The 20,609-nt window shown below is 41.0% G+C and overlaps 1 protein-coding gene across 1 annotated transcript in view; it reads right to left on the bottom strand.

Moving 5' to 3' along the window:
* The window catches only part of RGS20 (regulator of G protein signaling 20), a 34,765-nt gene extending 17,532 nt beyond the window's left edge, over window positions 1-17,233 (bottom strand). Inside the window, exons 1-2 of the mRNA XM_041412791.1 lie at window positions 17,111-17,233; window positions 9,681-9,683 (exon numbers count right to left, since the gene is read on the bottom strand). Coding sequence (XP_041268725.1) covers window positions 9,681-9,683; window positions 17,111-17,233 — 126 coding nt within the window. The remainder of the gene's footprint in view (window positions 1-9,680; window positions 9,684-17,110) is intronic.
* Between the last annotated feature and the right edge of the window lie 3,376 nt (window positions 17,234-20,609).

The raw sequence follows: 20,609 nt of genomic DNA, 5'->3' as shown, positions 1-20,609 counted from the left end.
CAGGGCGGCGAGCGGGCAGCGGGCGGGCGCCCCGCTCCCGGCCAGCAGCGCCGCCAAGCCCGCGGGACACCAGCGGGGCTCCGGGGCGTCTCGACGGGGCGCCGAGACGAAGCGTGGGCAAGGCCGGCGGGCAGGGAGCTGCGGCCGCAGGAAGGGGCTGGAGAGCAGAGCTGACAGCGAGGAGAGGGGCCTGGCAGGCCTCGGAGTCTGCGGCGAGCGGGGGAGGTGTGGGAGCGAAGGGACGGGGCGGGAAGAGAGAGGAGAGAGAGAAAGAGAGAGAAACACAAAGTGAGCATCACCGAGGGGGCAGGCGGGGGCCCAGCACACCCAGCAGAGCTCCGCAGTGCTAAGATGAGGGTTGGAGTGCTGGCAGCCGTAAGCCCTGCTGCCCTCGAGCCACCCTTGCCCCTATGTGCACGCAGTCTTTTTAACTTTCCTAAGCCGGTCCTTCAGGTCAGGGCCGGAGGACACATCTCAGTGCCCATTGGGGTTCGGGTCTGGCCATAGTGCCAGAGGAGCACCGGAAAGAATTTTGCCACTTACAACCTACACCCAAAGAACAGCTCCCAAAAAATCCCCACCCGAAAAGCCCACCGCAGACGACGGCCGGAGCTGCGGCGGGGAGCGGAATAGAAGCATTGCCTCCTGGACCTGTCCAGGGTCCTGAACCCGCCCCGCCGCCTCCCGCCGTGGCCGGGGAGCTCGGCGGGCCCGCCCTGATCTGCGAGCGTCAGGGTGGCGTGACCTTGCCCTTCCTTGCTGAGTGCCATTGTCCTGCAGAGAACGAGCCATCTTGATGGAGCATGGGCCCTGAGCAGGAACGGACAAAAATCACTGTTCTGCTTCCCTTTTCTCTAGCAATGATTTCTACCTGTTTTTGTTTGGGATTTCATGATTTCATTTTAGACTGTCCCAAAACCTTGTCCCTATTTCTGGCCTACAACCAGACATCAAGGAGATAGAGAGGAACTGAAGTCTACACAGTGTGTGAAGAAAGCCCTTCCCACCGCGATGGTGCTGCCCTTGAAGGCCAAAGGCACTGCTACAGCAATGGGAGAACACGACTGTGGTGCCATTGATGCCAGGGAAGGTGCTTGCTAGAGCTGAAACCAGCAGAGAAAGCTGCCATTCCTACACAGAAGGAGAGCTTGCTGTTGCTTAGCAGCAGAGAGTTCCCCTAGGTCTGTTTGGAGAGGTGAACTATGGCAGAAACTGGACAATGTTCCCAGGAGAGCAGAAAAAATAAAAAAAGTTGATTCCCAACCCAAAACTCCACTCAGTATTCCCTCTGCCCAGTGGCAAGGAGCCCTTCTGCGGAGCTCTGCCCTTTTGGTTGTGGCAGAAAGCATAGAACTGATGTTGAACAGATTTCTGTGCCAAACTACAATTGCCAAGGCCCAGACAGGACCTATGGAGATATTATAGGTTTGACAGGTAGGATTAAATGACACTGCCTTGTTCCTTGGCAGAGAAAAGGGAAAAAAGTCTCAGTAAGTGTACTAAGGTTGTTGTTTATGTGGCTTAAGACCAAGCTCAAAACACCAGTTAACACCACTGGCCTTTGAATTCAGCTCTTGGTCACTCTTCCAGGACAGGCAGTCATTTCTCAGACTGGTGAGTAAACGTGACTCCCCTAAGACCTCTCTACACTATGGTTCCTAACTCTCAGCAGGAATGCTTGATCAAGTTCAGGTTCAAAGTGCTGGAAGGATGTAAACTCTTTGGAAGGTATGTTCTTGCTCCATCATCCTTTCCATTTGTCTCAGGACAGTCATGACCTGTTGTTCCTGCCAACAGGCAGTGGGTTTGGAATGAAGTGATCTTTAAGGTCCCTTCCAACCCAAACCATCCCATGGTTCTAGCTGACATCTTATTAAAGAAGGCCATACAGTTTTTTTCAGAATTCATGATGCATAGTGATGGTGGGTAGTATAAAAAACGGTGTAAAAATATGGTATTTATGCTCCCTAGCATAAACAGTGTTAGATAAAGAAAGCCACCTAATGGTGGCTTATTTTCCAATGACTGGGGTTTGCAGGCAACTCTGTCTTGCTCGGTAGGCAGGTACCTCTGCATCACTGCATGTGTACACAGCCACATCCTGAAACAGCTGAATGGTGTGGCAGCATAAAGTCCTCACAAAATTGTTAATGTAGTCATCTTCTCCTCCTTTCCCCGTGAATGATGGATGCAGGCTGATGTCCAGCTGCACAAGACAGAACTGCATAAACAAGGGCTTGGACTTTGATGAAACGGGGCTTAGAATTGAGAGAGCTGAGTGACCCAGACTGGAACCCTTTCTCTCCCTAAAGGAATGTGAGTATGCATTTCTCATTCATGAAAGAAAATTCCCTCAGTCATCAGAGCAGCTTCCTCTGCACGTGTCTCTGTGACCTTACTCTTGGTCCCCTCTACTGCTCTACTTTGTTCAGGTTAAATCATCTTCACTGGGACAGAGGCAAAGCAAAATGTCAATCTAGCAAGGCTCAGGAGTATTTGACCTTGCACTTATTTCTGTTTCAAAACATAAGTTATGGAAAATTGAAAGCTTACATGTGAGCTGTGCATTCAATATAATTGTCCCATATAGTAACACCTTTTTTCTGTAACATACATGGTAAATAATAGATCAGGAGATCTGGTTTCAATATTGGTTTTATCTACCAGTATATCAGGCATTAGAAAACCCACCTCCACCCTTTACTTGACTTTTCTGAATATTTCACATTAGACTCATAAGCTTCTGATAAACTTTTAGGAGGAGATTCTATCCCACATGCAGTAGTTTGTTTTTTTTTTTTTTAAGTCAGAAAGGGATGGCTTTATATGAGGGTACCTCTGATATTTAACATTGTCTCTTTGGATGTTTCTTAGACTCCATTCTCCCTCTTTCTGCAAACTTGTCCAGTTAACACGTTTTCCTAATTTTGTCTTTGTGGAAATGAAGAAATCTGTTATTGTTCATATATATATATTTAGTGAAAACTTTTATGGCACCATTTTATTTTTTCTTTTTAATTTGTTCTCATTGCTCAGAACAGGTGATAAGAAAGATAATACAGAACATGTATCTGTATTTTAATGACACTGTATTCCAACACTCTTGCAGTCACATGTCAGTGGGTGACATAATGCACACACCAGCTCTTTTGGGGCCTGTTTGCCTTTAAGGTGTGAGGGCTGATTGCTGTCTCATACCTGAACTTCTGCTCCCTGCCCAAGGAGAGGTCATACACATTTCTATGGCAGCTTTTGTGTTCTAGTCTATTTCAGTGTTTCCTGCTCCCTTAAATTGTTAAAAAGAGAGTTTCTAGACCATTGAATGGAGCTGATTCATAGTGAATTAGGGAGCAATTCAAACAGAGAGTAAGAAGCCATTTTTTACCTTTTTCATTTACATTAAAGTGTGCTTGTTACAAATCATTTTGAAGACTGATAGGTTTTCTGGGAAAGGAGATATTTTCAGCAGGAGAATGAGTTTCCAGGGACTTCAGCTGAACTTCAATTTTTTTATATATCAGCAGTATTCTAGTATTTGCTTTCCCTTACCCCTTAATAAAAATTAAAAATTAAAAAAAAAAGGATGTATTATTTAAATTACCCTATTTTGAAGTGAACATAATACCAGTGATATTATGGGAAGCAACTTTGCTGAACTCTTAAATATTTGTGTTTTTTCAACATCAGTTTCTTACAGGTGTAAGCCACTTTTCTTTATGGACCTATCAGTAGGTGGTTTCAAGTAGGAAATGTAGGTTCAAAGTTGATGAGAGGAAGAATAAACTGGCATCTTCAAACATGTAAGACCAACTATAGACTAGTATGGTCCCACAGAGCATTAGCTAAATTGTCTCCTCCATGCAGAGATGCCTGTTAGTATTAATTTTTCATCAACATTGATAGTGGTGTGTTAATTAATCAGTACAATTTACTTTGTGTAAGCCAAAGTGTGAAAGCCCCACTGTCATGTCAGTCATGCAGTCACAGGGTGCCTCTTAGTCTTTTTCTGGAGGATTAGATGTCCTCAAGATCTGATGCTAAACCTGTGATTGCATTACATTAGGTCTTGAAAGGTTATCAGAATGGTGATTTAGATCTCAGTGTAGTCAGAATTTTTTTGCAGCTGGTGGCTCTGTTTAGTGCTTTGATAATTATTTCATCACTGTAAGGTCATTTTCTAGGGTGATGTATTTTCTCAGGGTTGTCCAGTCCCATATGTATGTTCTGACAAAACCCTTAGTTTCAGTATTTATATCAGTCAGTGTCTGCTCCAAAGCTGCAGGAAGCCTCTGCTGTCTCTGCTCACAACTCTGCTTCTTTTCTACTCTTACATATCACATCTTTATTACTTCTAAGGCAGAGGAAACTTAAAGAGAAATAACATTTGAGATGGAATTCAATATTTGAGCTAAGGATATATTCTCCAGTAATACTGAATTGGCACTGAATGCTGAGTTTCAGAGTGTCAGAGTCAGCTCAATGCTGGTTCTACTCCCCATTCTGGCCCAGTCCAGCTGATGGGTGTGGGCTCTGTGGGGTTTGTGAGCCCTTGGACAGCCCTTGGCCTGCTCCGTGGCCCAACTCATGCTTAAAATCCTTGGTGATGCAGAGTTTCTGGCAGATTTACAGACTACATAGGAATGTGGTGGCTTGGGCAGAGAAGGCCTAATTAGAAACTGCAATGTGATACACACAAAAATGAAATCTTTGCTGAAGTGCAAGTGCACTAAGAAACTCTGTCATTCATTTAATTTGTCATGTTTGGCAGATTGAATCTTCACAATATTCTCTGATCCTCTCTCTTGATGTATGACATTAAATAATTAAAAATAGAATGTGAATCAAAATGCATACCTTTTGTTTTAAACCATGAGGTTAGTGTACATCTCTAATTCTATCCTCCCTTTTTTTCCTCCATAAACCTTTGAATTATTTGGAATAATTGAAAACCCTTACAGGTATGGCTTCATTTAAAAAGATTTATCTCTTCTATCACGACCATGTTCTGTTAGTGTGTGTGCCAGCGACATGATAGACCCTGTAGGAAGGCTCTGGTGAAAATGTTTATCAGAAAGAGATCTGCTTCTACATACAAAAATTGTGAGTTTCCAGATGATGGAGGAAGCGGCTCAGGGATGCTCATTACAAGCTTCCAGAAGGTGTCACTGTGCACCTACGCATGGCAAACCTCAACATTTAAGGATTAGTGCCAAAGCACTATTCCTCCTTGTGCTATTAGGGCTCCTCTTCTCTGCCCATTTGGAAATTAAATGATCGATTGGAGAACAATATTTCTCTGTTTCATGATAGAAAAAGTCAAAATATCTCCATGGTACCACTGTCACTCAAGAGGTACCTCTCCAACCATGACCTGCAGAAGTATCTCTGATATTCTGGGTCACACATAACCTAATTATTACACAGGATTCTTACTTGCAAGGTAATAAATATAATTAAATTAAATAAGAAATCAAAGCTGCCATGAATGCAATTTTTAGGTCTTATAGAGCAGTTTGTATTTATGTTCCAGAGCTGATTCAGACAGGAAGATTAACGGGGCAATTTGCAACCAGTGTCCCTGAACAGATCGAGGTTTCAGAGCCTTTGAGTAGTTCAAAGAGAGTCTGAAAGCCTGGTTGCACAAGGTGGCTTCACTGTAACATTCCAGCTTGACAAGATTTCTGAGGAAGACACTGTGATTTTTGCCATTAATTTTCATCAGGTTTTGGACCTCATAAAATATGGATCAATTGGAAAATTATGCAGCCGTGTTAAAAGACTGATGGGAGAAAATATAATGCACTTGTAGGACTAGTGGTGGAGAAGATGAAAGGAGAAATACACTATAATTCCTTTGAAAAAGAAGAGCAAAAGAATAAAGAGCAGGCAATGAGAGACTGCTGAAGAGTATGAGGTTAAAGGGCAGTATCAATGAGAATGTTGCAGGCTGGTGCTGCACAAAGACAAAACTCTGTACTTGACTCATTGCAAACTAGATTGAGCTGGTGCCCAGGAGTATTCATCCAGCATCTAAAAAAGACATATGAATGATGATGAGAGGAAAATGAGCTGATCTGATAAGAATAACAGTGAGAAGAAGCTGTGAACATATTTTGAGAAAGGGAAGACTTCAGGTGTTATTTATCCCAGTGTACTGATTTATGAGTGGTACCAAACAAATACTCTTTTAAAGAGGTCAGGTTATCCCTGTTATGCAGAAGTGAATATGCCTGTGGAAGTGAATAGAAAGCCCTGCAGTTTCCTTGAACAATCTCTCACTAACATTTATTTCAGAGATGTCTTATGTGATTTTGCCCCTATAGGATTATCTGCCTAGATTAGAGAGACTGTAATTACAGAGAGCCCAAGTCACTGGCTGAATGTTGTGCTTGCTTTAGGCTTGAAGCAGCATCACAAATGGTATCAGTTCTCAGGTCTCCCACCACCGACACCGAGCTACAAGTTAAAGACAGAGAATCTCAAGTAGGCAAAGGAATAAAGAAACAAACAAAAGACTCCAAACAAACACAATCCCAACAAATGTGCCAATAAAAAGAATAACAAAAAACCCCAACAAAAAACCAACTCAGAGTTACTGAGCTTTTGAGGGAGGCACTTGATGTGTTCCTGTGAAACCACATTTCTCCTGTTTCATGTACAGAGAGGCTGACCCTCCATTCTGCAGGCTGGGATTTTCCTCTGGCTTCTCCAGGGCTGTCTATCATGTTTCCCTGCACTGCAGTTTGCTTTGGACTCTAGAATTGTCCTGGGAGAGTGCCACTCCTGATGGACAGAATTTTGGACATTCCTATTTTTGTGTCCCATCTTTGTGCATCACTGTTCAAATCAACTCACTGACACGGCCACACTTGAAGCATGTTTCCCTCTGTTACACTACTGCTTTTAAAGACCCCACTCCTGATGGACAGAATTTTGGACATTCCTATTTTTGTGTCCCATCTTTTGCGTGCACCACTGTTCAAATCAACTCACTGACAAGGCCACACTTGAAGCATGTTTCCCTCCGTTACACTACTGCTTTTAAAGACTATGTTCTCATCCTGGGCAGAAAAAATGTTTCTTCCAATCTCTTTTCTGCAGTTCATTTCAACCAAACCTCCTGACTAAACACACATAATACAAAGTGGGACTGAAATTGTCCTGTCTGCAATAGCCTAACCTCTTCCTCTGTTCTGTAACACCTCTTATTTTTCCTGATGATTTGGAAAGGTTGGTAGGAACCTGCTTAAAGTGTGCCTGTTTAGAACCCAGAGGGATAAATGAAAGAGCATAGTTTCTTTATGAGTCTGAAAGAGTTTTATAACCACAGCATGCCACTGTTTTCCAGGTAAGACACTATTCTTGTATTGAAATGAAGCACAGGCATTTAACTGCACAGAGTCTGTATGAACAGAATAAATGCAATGCAGCGAGAAAGACTAGTCTGTCATCAAAATCCGAATCAAACAATTCAGTGAACATTAGGTTATGCTAGTTGGAAGAAGTGTCCTTGGCTTTTAAGGGCTGTGACTCACTTTGTCAGTCTTATGACTGGAAAATTATTCCATGCCAAACCATTCAGAAGATCTGGATGAAAACTGAGAAACACCATTTAACCCTCTTGTTTAGAGCCCATATTAAATATGAATGCTATACATGTCCTGTGCATTACCATGCAGAATTCTGAGTAATGTAAATCAGTAAATGGAGCAAGAATTTTGTAAATGAAAAAACAGGACAAGGGGTCAGAGAGGAGCAACTCAGCAGCTTCTCCAGCACAGTCTGAGCACCTCTGCAAATCTGAGCATGAGTTCCATGTACCAAAAGACACAAAGGGTGTAAGTGCCAAAGCTCATCTGGGATGATAAACTACACCATTAGCAAGGAATCCCTTAAAGTAGATTTTCTTCCCAAAAGACAATTGTCTCATAAGATTCTGTGTGTTTGAACAAATTGGTTTGGTAATAAAAAGAAAAGAGCATAGATGTTACAAAATGAAGCACTTCAATGCAAGAAAATCAATACTTTAAAATATTATAATCTGTCTCTCATAATAAGTTGTTTTACCTTTGAAGAACAAATAATTTATCCTATTTTGGTCTAAGCCTGACCCACTGTTTTTGCTCTTAATTTGATTATTTTCAAAGGAAGCAGTGAAGTCAACAGAACAGTGAGAACTGTTTTCTTCTTTACTTAGTCCTAAAGTAAATCACACAAATGTCACAGGAAAAAAATCACAGCTACTTCCTGAAATTAAGCTGTGTTCACAACTGGAACCAAATAAATAACAAAACAAATTTGAGCCTTTCCTCTTTTTCTGTATGAGTTCCTCAGCACAGACCTGACATCTCTAGGCTCCTGAAAATAATGTAATCTTTCTTGTGAGAGTAATTAAGTGCTTGGTACAGTGATCCAGAAAAAATGATGTGACATTTTGTGAGACAATCAGCTGCTGCTTGGCAGGCATCACTGGGCAGTGATTTATTTTAGCCTGCTCTTACCTTTAAGAGTTGATACAGTATTTTAGATTGCATTTACTTTGAGACTGACACTAAATGTATAATATTGAAGATAATTAGCTTCCTGAGCTGTTTCCAGCCACGCAAAGTGGTAGGATAAATATCTGTTAGCTTAAAGATCTCAACATCTAAATTCCTGAAAGTTTTGGAATCAGCATTAGGACAGGAAGGGGCTTTGGGAAAGGCCAAGCCTTCTGAGACACCCAGAACTGTCAGTAAGCAGGCACAGACTGTTGCAAGCCAGGCTTCACCAGTTCACCTGCTCACGGATCCTTGCCATTTCCCAAGTAAGTTCTTCAGCCCATGTTTTGGATGAGTCTGATGGAAAAATAATGTTCTGCCTGTTTCACTTTTAAATTTTAATGCTTGTGAAGAAATATACAATTACTTGCATTGTACATAAACAAGGTGTTTTCATCCCCTCTGTGGTCTCTGGGAGAAGAGTGATGGTCTCCCCTGCATTTCCTGGCTTGGCATGGCTTTGGCTTTGACCTTCCCAGAAGGATGCACTTAGCTTTCAGCTAGCAACATGAAGCTTGGCTCTGAAAGTAATGTATTTGTGATAGGATTCTGATCTCTTTTTGCATCTCTTTTTTGACTGAATATGCCTTATGAAAAGACACAAATAAATGGAAGTAAAAAGCTGTCCTGTTGTTGCACAGAAGAGGCTAATGTAGGACTGAGTAAGTACTAAGAGGCTTGAAATAAACACCTGTTTTTCTGTGGAGTCTCTGAAATTTTTGTGGAAAGAAATTACTGTGAAAAAGCATGTGTGGAAATCATGATTTTTGTGTCTTTGCATCACTCATGAGAAATGCATCTCGGGTAGCATGCTTGTATACAAACAGGCAAGGAGAAGGAGTAAATTAGTCTTCATGCTCACAGTATACACAGCAAGGAGTAATGAATTTAAACAGGGATATTTAGGCTGATCCTAGTAGCAAATGTCAGATGACACTTTCAAACTCTGACCCCGAACTGCCTCTAATAATCTTAGGTCACAGAATGAGTTGGGTTGGAAGAGACCTTAAAAATAATGTATTTCCAACCTCCCACACCTTATCAACGGGACATCTGCCACTAGACCAAGTTTATTAGAGCTTCATCCAGCCTGGCCTTGAATACTTCCAGAGATGGGGCATCCACACCTCTCTAGGCAACCTGCTTCAGTGCCTCACCACCCTCACAGTCAAGAATTTCTTTTTTTGTATCTAATCGAAATCTCCTCTCTTTCAGTTTCAGCCCATTTCCCCTTGTCCTGTCATTCCACACCCTTGTAAAAAGTCCCTCTCCAGCTTTCTTGTGGGCTCCTTTTAGGTACTGGAAGTCAGCACTAAGATCTCCCTGGAACCCATTTTTCTCCAGGCAGGACAACCCAAACTCTCTCAGCCTGTCTTTGCAGGAGAGCTGTTCCAGCCTCTGATTATCATGATATTGCACCCCACATCATTCTGCTGGTCACTGGAACGATTTGCTGATCTGGTACTTCAGGATTCCTATGGAACTCAGAAATCCCTGAGAAATATGAGCTGAAAAAACCCCATACACCGATTCCTCTTTCAATTAGAAATAATGTGTATTGGAAAGAAATCAGAGTACAATGGGAATGCTATGCTCAGGTGATCCCTAACACATCATGGCATGGAGGCTGAACTGCAAATCACAGCAACACCAGTTGCATCATGCTGGGGTGCTGATGCAGAAAGGTACATCATTTTAATTTTGTATTTCACCAGAAGTCATTTACTTTCATCAGGTTTAACTGTGAGAGGTATATCATGGAGTAAAGGAAAATTTCTTCTGACTCCCAGACACCCAAACTAGATGCCTTTTTAAGAAAGTGTCTGTGGTCTTCCAGAGAAATGTTGCTTTTCCCAGGGTCCTTTATCTAAATTGTTAATTCTTGCTGGTGAATGGATACAGTAAATTAATGTATTTGTAAACCTGATGCTATCCATATCTCAAATGAGTTGATCTAGATTTAGGCAGAGTAGGTTATTTATTAATCAGCATGACATTTTGTTCCACTTAAAGAAGGTCACTGTAAATTAATAAAAACAATCTCTGTAATTCAGGTCAGTGTAGGATTGTTTTGCTGAAAAATGTCCAGAAGTAGCATAAAAGCACTTTGCCTTTTGGTTTTCATATTCATTAAATTCTTTCTGACAGTAATATCTTAATCAGCCCAGGAATCTGCATTTTGCCCATTTCAAAGGTGCATATGTGAAAAGGAAGCTTTAGGCCTATTTCAAGAGTAAAATATGTAAATCACTAAATTAGAAAAACACATTATTGCAAATTAGTACAAATTGTCTATGAGGACTAGAAAATTTGCACACCATTAATATGCAAGTAATCTACCCATTAATGTGTAGTACATTATTATTTTGACAACTTTTACAAAAGAATGCCCTCTGATTGCTGTCTATGCAGCTATTATTGGCTCATAGACAATGCTGAGCAATACAGCCAGCTATTCTCTGAAAAATGTGTCTGGATGCAAAAAGAAAAAAAAAGAATTTATGAATTAAAAATATTATTATGCCATGTAATTACAGAACAGTTTAAAGAGAAAGACTCTTTGAAGAGCTCTTTGTTTCACAGAATAGTTGAGATTGGAAGGGGGTCTCTGCATATTGTCTAGTTCTGTCTCCTGTTCCTCAGGCTTCCCAGATCTGTGCTGAGCAGAGTTTGGAGTGCTCTGAGGATAGAGATTTCAAAACCTCTCTAGGCAACTTGTCCCACCACCCCCACAGTAAAAGACGGTAACTTTTTATGTCTGATAGAACGATTCTTGCTTAAGCCACATTAATTTGTTCTTACTTTCATGCTAAAGATTAAAAGACGTTTTAAAAGGAGTTATATGTAATACTTTGAGCTGCCTGGCGCAGACTATGGAGGAAATGTGGGAAGAAAAGCCCAAACCCAACATTAAAGATCTCTGCAAGGCTGTGCAGGGGTAGCCAGCAAGCAGTGAAAATGATTCCCATGCACTGACAGAAGCGAAGCCAGTGGCTCACTGCATGTCTTCCAAGGCTGGGTCTGCTGCAGGGTGCCCCATTCCCAGCACACTGTGCTCCTCCACTGACCCCAGCAGGACCCACAGAGCTGAATTGGCCTCTCCTGGTCAACTGTTCCCAGTTTATATACTGGGCATGACACCCTATGTTATGGAATGTCCTTTTGCCCAGTTTGGGTCAGTTCTCCTGGCCCTGCTCCCTCCCAGTTTTTGTGCACCCACTCACCAACAGAACATTGCAAATGGAAAAGTCCTTGACTTAGGGCAAGCAGTGCTTTGCAACATCTAAAACTTCACTTTGTTAGTAAAGTTAGTCTCACACTGAATCCAAAACACAGCTCTGCATCAGTTACTTGGAAGAAAATTAAGTTTATCCCAGCTGAAACCAAGACAATACTGCAGGTCTCATAAAGGTTGATAGTCTGTAAAAATGTGCAGGAGTAGCCCTTTTTTAACTAGTGAAAGCACTTCAGGGACAAGATATACAATTGTTATAAAGGATACATGTCCAGCAAAGTAAATTAACCACCAGAGAACACCACAGAGAGATAATGCTCTCCAGCTTGTCCTAGAAATAACTTTGCTTACCTTTAAAACTAAGTGCTTATGATTTTATTTTATTATCTTAGTCTATAACTATTTGGCAAAATACCCACTCTTTTCCCTATCAAACAGTATACTTTATCATCAAAGAAGTTGTAAGTATGACTAGCTGCTTACAACTTGGTGGTCCTAAATGCTCCATAATACTCCTATATTTTTCCCAGAATTCTGTCTCACTTTGAAACCTTGCTCCTGGACAAAATAGAGCGTCAAACATGTCTCAAATTTTACATCTGCTGTGTAAGAATAACTATTTTGGCATGGATGAAGAATGCTGGCTGCATCTGAAAGGAGTTCAATCCCTACTCATACAGTTTGCATCCCCTACCCATCTCAAACATGAGAGAATATGTGACTATTCAATTGTGTTTCAGTCCTGTTCAATTATGTTCAGTACAAGACCTGTTCAGAAGAACAGAAGTGTGTTCTTGGTTTGTTCTCAACACCCTCTGACAACCACAAGCTTGCAGACGCACAAATGCTACCGTGACTAAGTATGAAAAACATACTGCAAACATACTTGGTGGGGATTATATTGACTGAAAATGGTGAGTATATTTATTAATACCAGGACTTTTCCTGCTCTTACCACAGATAAAGACTACATCTGACTTCAGAGGGACTGTTAAGAGCAGCAGCAATGACTGCCAGCACTCATCAGCTGAAGACACTGGAGTACTTGGATAAAAGCAGTGCAATTATTCAACTGGCATCAAAGTTTTGCAAATAATAACTTTTATGATTTTTGACCTTTCTGGAATTGTTTGTGAATGGATTCCTGTTTTATCAAATAAATTATGATTCACAGCATTTGCCAAATAATTTAGGTGAGCTATGCATGGTCATGAGTGACTTTCACATTACAAGCAGTTCATAGAATAATGTTGGACATCTCCAGGCCCAAAGGATTCCTGCAGAGCTAGATCAGCTAGACCAAGGAAGCCATACTTCCCTGGGGCTGCTCCTTCAGACAGCATGCTCGAGGCCTTTTCCATTTCTGCCTGGCCCCCATACAGAATTTCAATGGAGAGGACTTGGCAAGCAGGAAAGCCACGCTGGTATAACCAGGTGCCACGGTGCCTCAGCCTACAGGTTATTGTTTAAGGAGGATTCGTCCTTGGTCTCTGTCTCCTTGGCACATACCTTCTCACTTAACACTATGCTGTCTTCACCTCTCTGCTCCATGCCCTGTGGAGGAAAGGAAGCCCTTACATGTGAGGCAAATGTCAGCAGAAGCTGGAAAGGATTCTGCTTCAATCCCTAGCAAGAACAGGGCTGCCCACTCACAGAAGGTGAGCTGGAAGCAAAGGGATCCCACATCCCACTCCCACTACTTGAGCAAGGCAAACAGAACTCAGAGACAAATTCAAGAAAGACCCAGATCATAAAAGTATCACAGCAAGGTGGAAGTCAACTCCTCAGATCAGATTTACGAAACAAGCCCACACTGAGAGATGACAGCCAAGGTCAAGCAGGAAGTCAGGGCAGGGTGGGAAGCTCCACCACATGGCTGTCACTTGGCTGCAGACCATCACTCCTTCAGGCTCGGCTCAAGGGAACAGGCTCTGTGGGCTAAACTTAAACAGAGCTGCTGGTCCATGGGTGAAGGTAGAGGCCCCAGCTGAGGCTGTCAGGGCCATGAGCACTTATTAATGTGCCCTCAGAGCCCTCACACTGCTTTCCTATCTGCACTTGCCTGGTCCCTTGCTGTCTGCAGGCGCATTATCATGTAAACTCAACCAAATCTGGAGACTCTATGCTTAGAAACCACAATTATGTTATAGAAGTGAAAGAGGTTCTATCCAGGTGTAATCTGGACATGAACTAAAATGTGGCAGCTCTCTGGGGAACATTCTCACTCTCTTCTGAGGAAAGGATAGCAATGAGATCTGTGGAACAGGACTTTGGCTAAATTTTGTCCATAGGGGAAAGAAACTGTGATATATTTGAAACCTTGAACTATCTCCCTATGCAGTGCATCATATGATGCAAAGCATCATAATGTTTCAGGGGTGTTTTATTTTGTTTACTTGCAAAAAGCTCCTTGGGAGCACACATAATGTGTCTGTGTTAGCTCTGGGTCAACAAAGTCCTTGTATCTTTGTGTTGATAGCAGTAAAAAGCAGTTTATTCAGTTTTGCTTTTTAACACTTTTATAAATCAAGATGCAAACATGCCAGAAAAAGGCTTTTTAAGCAATGCAAATGGAGATAGAAACCAACAACTCATTGAGTTAATTTAAATGTCATGAAGAGAATTTAAAAGGCCTTTAAGCTTTGCCTACCACTTTTCAAAAATATTTCTCTTGTAATTCAGTTTCTCTTTGAAAGCACATTTAAGAATAAATAAAACTAATTCAAGTGTTCCATTAAAATATTTAGGGTTATTGTTGGGTTTTTTTGGTTGTTTTGGTTTTGTTTTTGGTTGTTATTTTTTTTTAATTGAATTTTTTTTTTATTGTTGGGTTTTTTGTTTGTTTTGGTTTTGTTTTTGGTTGTTATTTTTTTTTTAATTGAAAAATTTTTTTGATATTTTGGCTTTTTTACCCTTTGGCATGTTGAATTAGATGCCAACTTGTTCTCAGAAGCAGTCACCAGTCACATTGACAAGTATCAAATCCAAAATCTCATCTAAAGTGGAAGGGACCAGCCTGATCAAGAAGCAGTCACCAGTCACATTGAGAAGTATCAAATCCAAAATCTCATCTAAAGTGGAAGGGACCATGGGAATTAATGAGGACTGTGGAATCAGCCTGATCAAGGACCCTGTCAGTCACACAAATTACAGGTCTAAGAACATAATCTCTCTATAGCAACCTGTGTCATATATAGAAATGTTTTATCAAAAGAACCTGAACTTCCTGTACATTTCAATGTAACCAGGAGTTACTGAAAAAACCCCAAACTTTTAATGTGATGTCCTCAAGTCTGGAAGTGTAAGTGGCAAACTGGTCTTGAACCTCACAAACCTGAAGTTATTTTCCTAAATACTACTAGGAAATCATGTAAACCCTCTGTGCAGTGGTGCCCCATCAGTAAAAGAGAAAGGCATTTCCCACCCATGTGAAGTAAATCCTACAGTTTATTTCAGTTCCCCAGCCTTAGGGCTATACACATTTCTAGACGGGTCAGTTTTTTAACTTCCTACCACTAACACAATCCTAGTAGACTCATTAGCTACCAGTAACATTGCTTACATTACATATGTGAAAGGATCATTTGCTGATATGGTTTATGAATTTTTGGAGACATGGTCCCCCAGAGAATGTAGCCTCACACCTGAGCTTCCACATCACAGCAATTTTAACTCAGCTGAGCTCAGAAAGTGGTTACAGAGCATCTCCTGGGCAGTCCCTGCAGGCTGTCTCTGCTACCAGGGATGAGAGCCACACCAGTAAAGCTGCAGTATTTAGGAACAAAAGCACTAAACAAAGTAAATGGAACAGACAGCAAGCAGGAGAAGGGAAGCTGGCAGCAGTGCAGTTAAAGGAACTGTGGACAGTGGCTGGCTCTGAACATTCCAATGGCATTTATGTCCCTCTACAGATAAGTCCTTTGCAGAATAGAGAAATAATAAGCTATCCCTTGTGAGGTCACTGACTCAGTCCTGTGTACCGTTCTCATAACCTCAGTAACAAACTACAAATTCAGGCAATATCCACAAAAGCAATCAGCAAGCAGAAGGGAACAATTCACCTACAGTGAATTAAAGGATGGCTAAATGAGAAATGACTGGGGATGTGAGTTATGAAGAACTCAGTATCTGGATTTCAGAAACTATGACTGTCAGTGGTTAACTTCAAGAGCCATTGGGTCTGTGAAAAAAACCCTTTTGCCTTCAACAGGGTCAAGAAGTCCCCAGCCTCATGTGCCAAACGGACAGAAACAGGCCAGAATAACAGGAATTTCTGAACAGAGTGTACTTTGTTCATTATCAGAAACAGTTTTCTGATATCAGCAAACCAGGCTGAGCATTTTCTTTCAGCAAAAGCAGAGAAAGTAATTTAGGATTTCTGATGAGTACATTCCTAGAATTCAAATGAAATGGCCTCTTAGAAATTGTTATACTTTGGCTAAGGAAATGGGATGGAGAAATCAATTCTAGCTTTAACATGAGTATTTGTAAGGCAGATGTGGAATTGGGAATGGCTTCTTCCCCTGTCTTTCACCAACCTGGATGCCTTAGCCTCTCTCTGTGCTGGCCCTAAGCCTGAAAAAAGAAAACCTTTTTGGTTCCAGGACTGCAGGACTTTGCTATCACATTCTTTCCCCTATCAATGGTGCACCACTTTTGCCCCAAAGCTTTAATAAGATACAGTTTCTTGCATTTGTCTCTCTTGCTGTGCTGCATAGGAACACGCATAAATAAATAAATAAATAATATCAGTTCACCCCTCAGGCAGCTTTCAGGCTTTTGACAAAATCTAGAAGATACATGGCTGTTGTTTTTAATTAAGGAATACTCTATAGATTCACTAAAGAGGATTTACTGTAACTCCCTAGTAGAGTTCAGTATTATGCAGTTTGATTTCTTTGGCATATCATCTTCTGTCAATTACCAATAAAAATAATCTGACATAGTACCAGTAAAAACGGCAAAACTTTTCAGTGTCTAAGCACCATGAAACAAGATATTTTCCCTCACTCTTTTAGAAACAGATTAGCTTCACAAAGTATGAATAATTTTTGTTAGATGGATGTGTTTATTGTATTCTTTGAAAGCAGACACTTAGTGGGAAGGCAGATCACCACCTCCTTTGTCATTGTGGTTGCAACATGCTGAGGAATAGAGGGCAGGGGATGAGGCTCAGGGAAAAGGAAAACTGCATGAATAGCGATGTCTTGGTGATAAACAACCTATAGATGTTGTTCATGACAGCAATATTTTCTTTCTCCTCTTTTCCAGATACACCATTTCACCCCCTTCCTCAGGACATTTGTATAACTAATCCTGCATTTTTTTTTCTTACCTTGAAAATCCATTGTGCAGCTTTAACATCTGCTTCATCTTCATTTTGGAAGTTCTTCTTTGCCTGACAGTTGTCTGCATGGTAGCTGTGAGTCCTGAAGTAGAGCACAACTTGCCTCCACATCAAGAAATAAAAAGGCTGTTCCTGAATCAAATTTTACAATGTCCTTTTTCGGAAAAGCACTGCTTATATTTAATGATGAAATTAAACCAAATCCCAGACATTGAGCTGAATGACAACAACATAAAGATTGCTTGTCCTTACACTGATGGACAAATATCCAGGCCTCTTGCAGCTTGCCAGTTCTTCCTGCAGCCTGGAGGAGTTCTGGAGACAAACAGGATTATCTGCCCTCAGATATCTGCAGTGTCTCATCCCTTCAGCATGTGCCAGCTTAGAGATTAGATTTACAACTTTGTAGGTTTTAGTAAATTGCAAAGGAGAAAGACAAGCACAGACTGGTTGAACATGCCAGAGAAACAAGCTGTAACAACATGAGACATTTTTATCACCTCAGAATGAATGTATTTAATTTACAACTTGAAAGAAGAAGGAACTCAGCACGCAGTTGCACTCTGCAGGCAGCACCAAAAGAAGATGTCTGTCTTAGGTCAGTGGTACCTGCCAATCACATGTTTTTCCTCATTGGCTGAACAGATGGCCTGCTGCTAATCCTTGCAGCATCAGTGAAAACAGCACATGAGCTGCAGCCATGTCGCAGGATAGAGACACACTAAATATAAGGACTATGGTTCCAGGTGGGTTATTAATAGATTATTTCTCCCAGCTGTATAGAGGGCTGCCAGATTTCTGCCAACACCCACTTGCTATTGTTTACATCTTTTTTTTCAAACTAAAAAGTATGTCTAACCCAACAGGTTTTTTTCTACCAAGAGTCCAAAGTTTTGATGATTCAGCATTGGAGATACAAGGTAGATATAACACATCTGCCACACAGCATTTCATGTGAGAAGAGCTGCTGTGGTCACACTTCTGTCCTCTTTTCAGAGAAATCTAGTAAATGCTGAGGAGAAAAACTAAGAATAATGAGGCTTGACAATGGCACTAGAAGTCATTGTACAGTAAATGCTGTTACAGAAAGCTGTAGCATAAGCTCCAGTAATAAGTTGACTTTGTCAGAGTTGCTGCTGAGGCTTTTTTTTTTTTTTTTTTTTTTTTTTTTTTTTTTTTTTTTTCCTGTTCTCTAGCCAGGCTTACCATCAGCAGCACTGGGTATCTCAGCATTTCCTTTTTTCTCCAAAAAGCTGCTGTTCTGACCTTACCTTTTTCTGAGAGGATGAAGGAGAAGAACACTCCTTCTACACTTCCAGGTGTACAGACCTTGTACAGACAAAAGGTGTTGGCACAAAGCAACAGAGACTGATGATGAAAGTAGGAGATTGAAAGTAGGAGATACTGTAGGCTCAAGGAGTGGCTGGAGACTCTTCAGCTTTCAACAGAGAAGGGAATGTACATGAGACAGAGACACACCTCCCTAAAGTAATACTATTTTAACACCAGATGCAATATTTCTCAAGGCTACAAACACTACTGCACAGCCCTTTCTATTCCTGTTTTTGCATAGCACTTCACTTCCCATTTTCTGGCACTACAGCATTGTTCCATTATACTAGGGGGAAAAAATAGAAGGGTATTTATTACAATAATATGTTAGTTTATATTTCTGTCAAAAAGACCAGTCCTATTGCACATAAGTGATGTGTGCTTCCTTCACTGAGCTTGTAAAACCTAATTTCAAAGAGGTGGTGGAGCAATCAGAAGGTTGCCTGTTATAACATATGCACAACTGTGGCATATTAGCTTTGTCAGATCCTTTGGGCCAGAATCTGATTAATTTAAAAGAAAAATGATCCAAGTGATCTATGATCTATCAAATGATCTATAACCTAGAAGTCAGATAAGTCTATATCAGCTGCAGGAAGCAGGCTTTACGTGTTAAAAAGAACACTCACAAAATAATGTTTTCCCACCATAAGATAAGTCTATATCAGCTGCAGGAAGCAGGCTTTACGTGTTAAAAAAAAACACTCACAAAATAATGTCTTCCCACCATGACACACACAATAAAATGAAGATAAAACAAGAGGAGAAAACAAAGACAGATGAAGCAGTAAAAATCCAGCTCACAATGGGCCAATCTTGCTATAATTCCTCAGGACAGACATCTAATGAAGTATTCTACATCTTCTCATATTGAAAAATCACTTCTGTTTCCATGCAAGGAGGTCTCTTCAATGAGGCCTCTTCAACCCTCCACAATTAGAGAGGAGAGGAAAAAAAATTACTTGATCGTTTTGTGAATTAGAGAAGTGTGCTCACCTTCCTAACCTTCTAAGCATGTTTTTCTTGGATAAACTTTCAAAGCATTTTCTTCTATACATGTTAAATACTTGTGCAGACATGCAGGAGCCAGGTGACGTACAGAATGCTGAAAGGTTAAATGGCAGGTGTGCAAAACACTTCTGTAATTTGGAGAATATGTGATAGACAGTGATACATTGTTCTTATTACAAGAAAGAAAGAACAGAAAAACACTCTCACGATCCAGCTGTCTGTAGTTTTAGTGTGAGGATGACTCATCTGCATTAATTTTCTAGTATTAAACTACTGAGCACTCTTATTCTTTGTGATCCAGGAAACTGATGACTTTTTTCCTGCATGCTGATGTGCTTTTCACTTTTCACTCTGTTTCACACATCAATAAAGTCATCTAAACATAGCAACTTCAAGTGAAGCTGCATTGCCAGAAGTTAATGGACAAGCACTGATGTGACCAAAAATAGCTAAATGAGAATTGTTTTGCACACCTGACTCCTAAAGGATAGATGGTTGCCAAAAAATAGGCACACAGCACTTTTACAGTCATTACCTTCAGCAAGATCCAGAGAATCAGCCAGCATAAATAAGGCACCATGGGATGCTCCAGGCTGATGACACAGGATGGGATTGTACTGGTTGCTGAGAATTGCCTTTTGCTGTCATAGTGGTGACAGGCACACAAGACAGGCTCCTGTAAAAACTTTACAATTCTTTCCTTTCTCAAAGCTTTCCCTTGCAATGCAATGAAGTTCCTTCACACAGAGAGTGCCTCATGGAACTCACACGGGTGAAAATTTTCAGATGTGCCCAAGTGTTTGAAGTTGGGGGATAAGAGCACATGTGAATCTTGGTAGCTTACCCACCACCCTCTGACAAGGTGGTCCACAATTCCACTGTGCACTTGTCAATGGAGTAACACTGTCACCAGCAAAGTTTCCACTACTTCCATATTGTGTAGTATATGTATAATTGTATATGACACTATTGTCTATGTCCTTTCTCAAACACTTCTGAGTGTGCTGAACAGAACAGACTCCAACCAGATGCTTTTTGCAGTCTGTTGAAGGCCCTTCTGTACTATGAAAACTGTTAATTTCTTCCTACCCTCTGCTGTATGTATCTCATTCAAGAGCTATGAATCAATGTCCAGACTTAACCT

The sequence above is a fragment of the Onychostruthus taczanowskii genome, unplaced genomic scaffold, assembly GCF_017590055.1.
Source record: "Onychostruthus taczanowskii isolate IOZ18803 unplaced genomic scaffold, ASM1759005v1 scaffold4, whole genome shotgun sequence".
Lineage (NCBI taxonomy): Eukaryota > Metazoa > Chordata > Aves > Passeriformes > Passeridae > Onychostruthus > Onychostruthus taczanowskii.
This window is presented reverse-complemented; position numbering and strand designations above follow the sequence as displayed.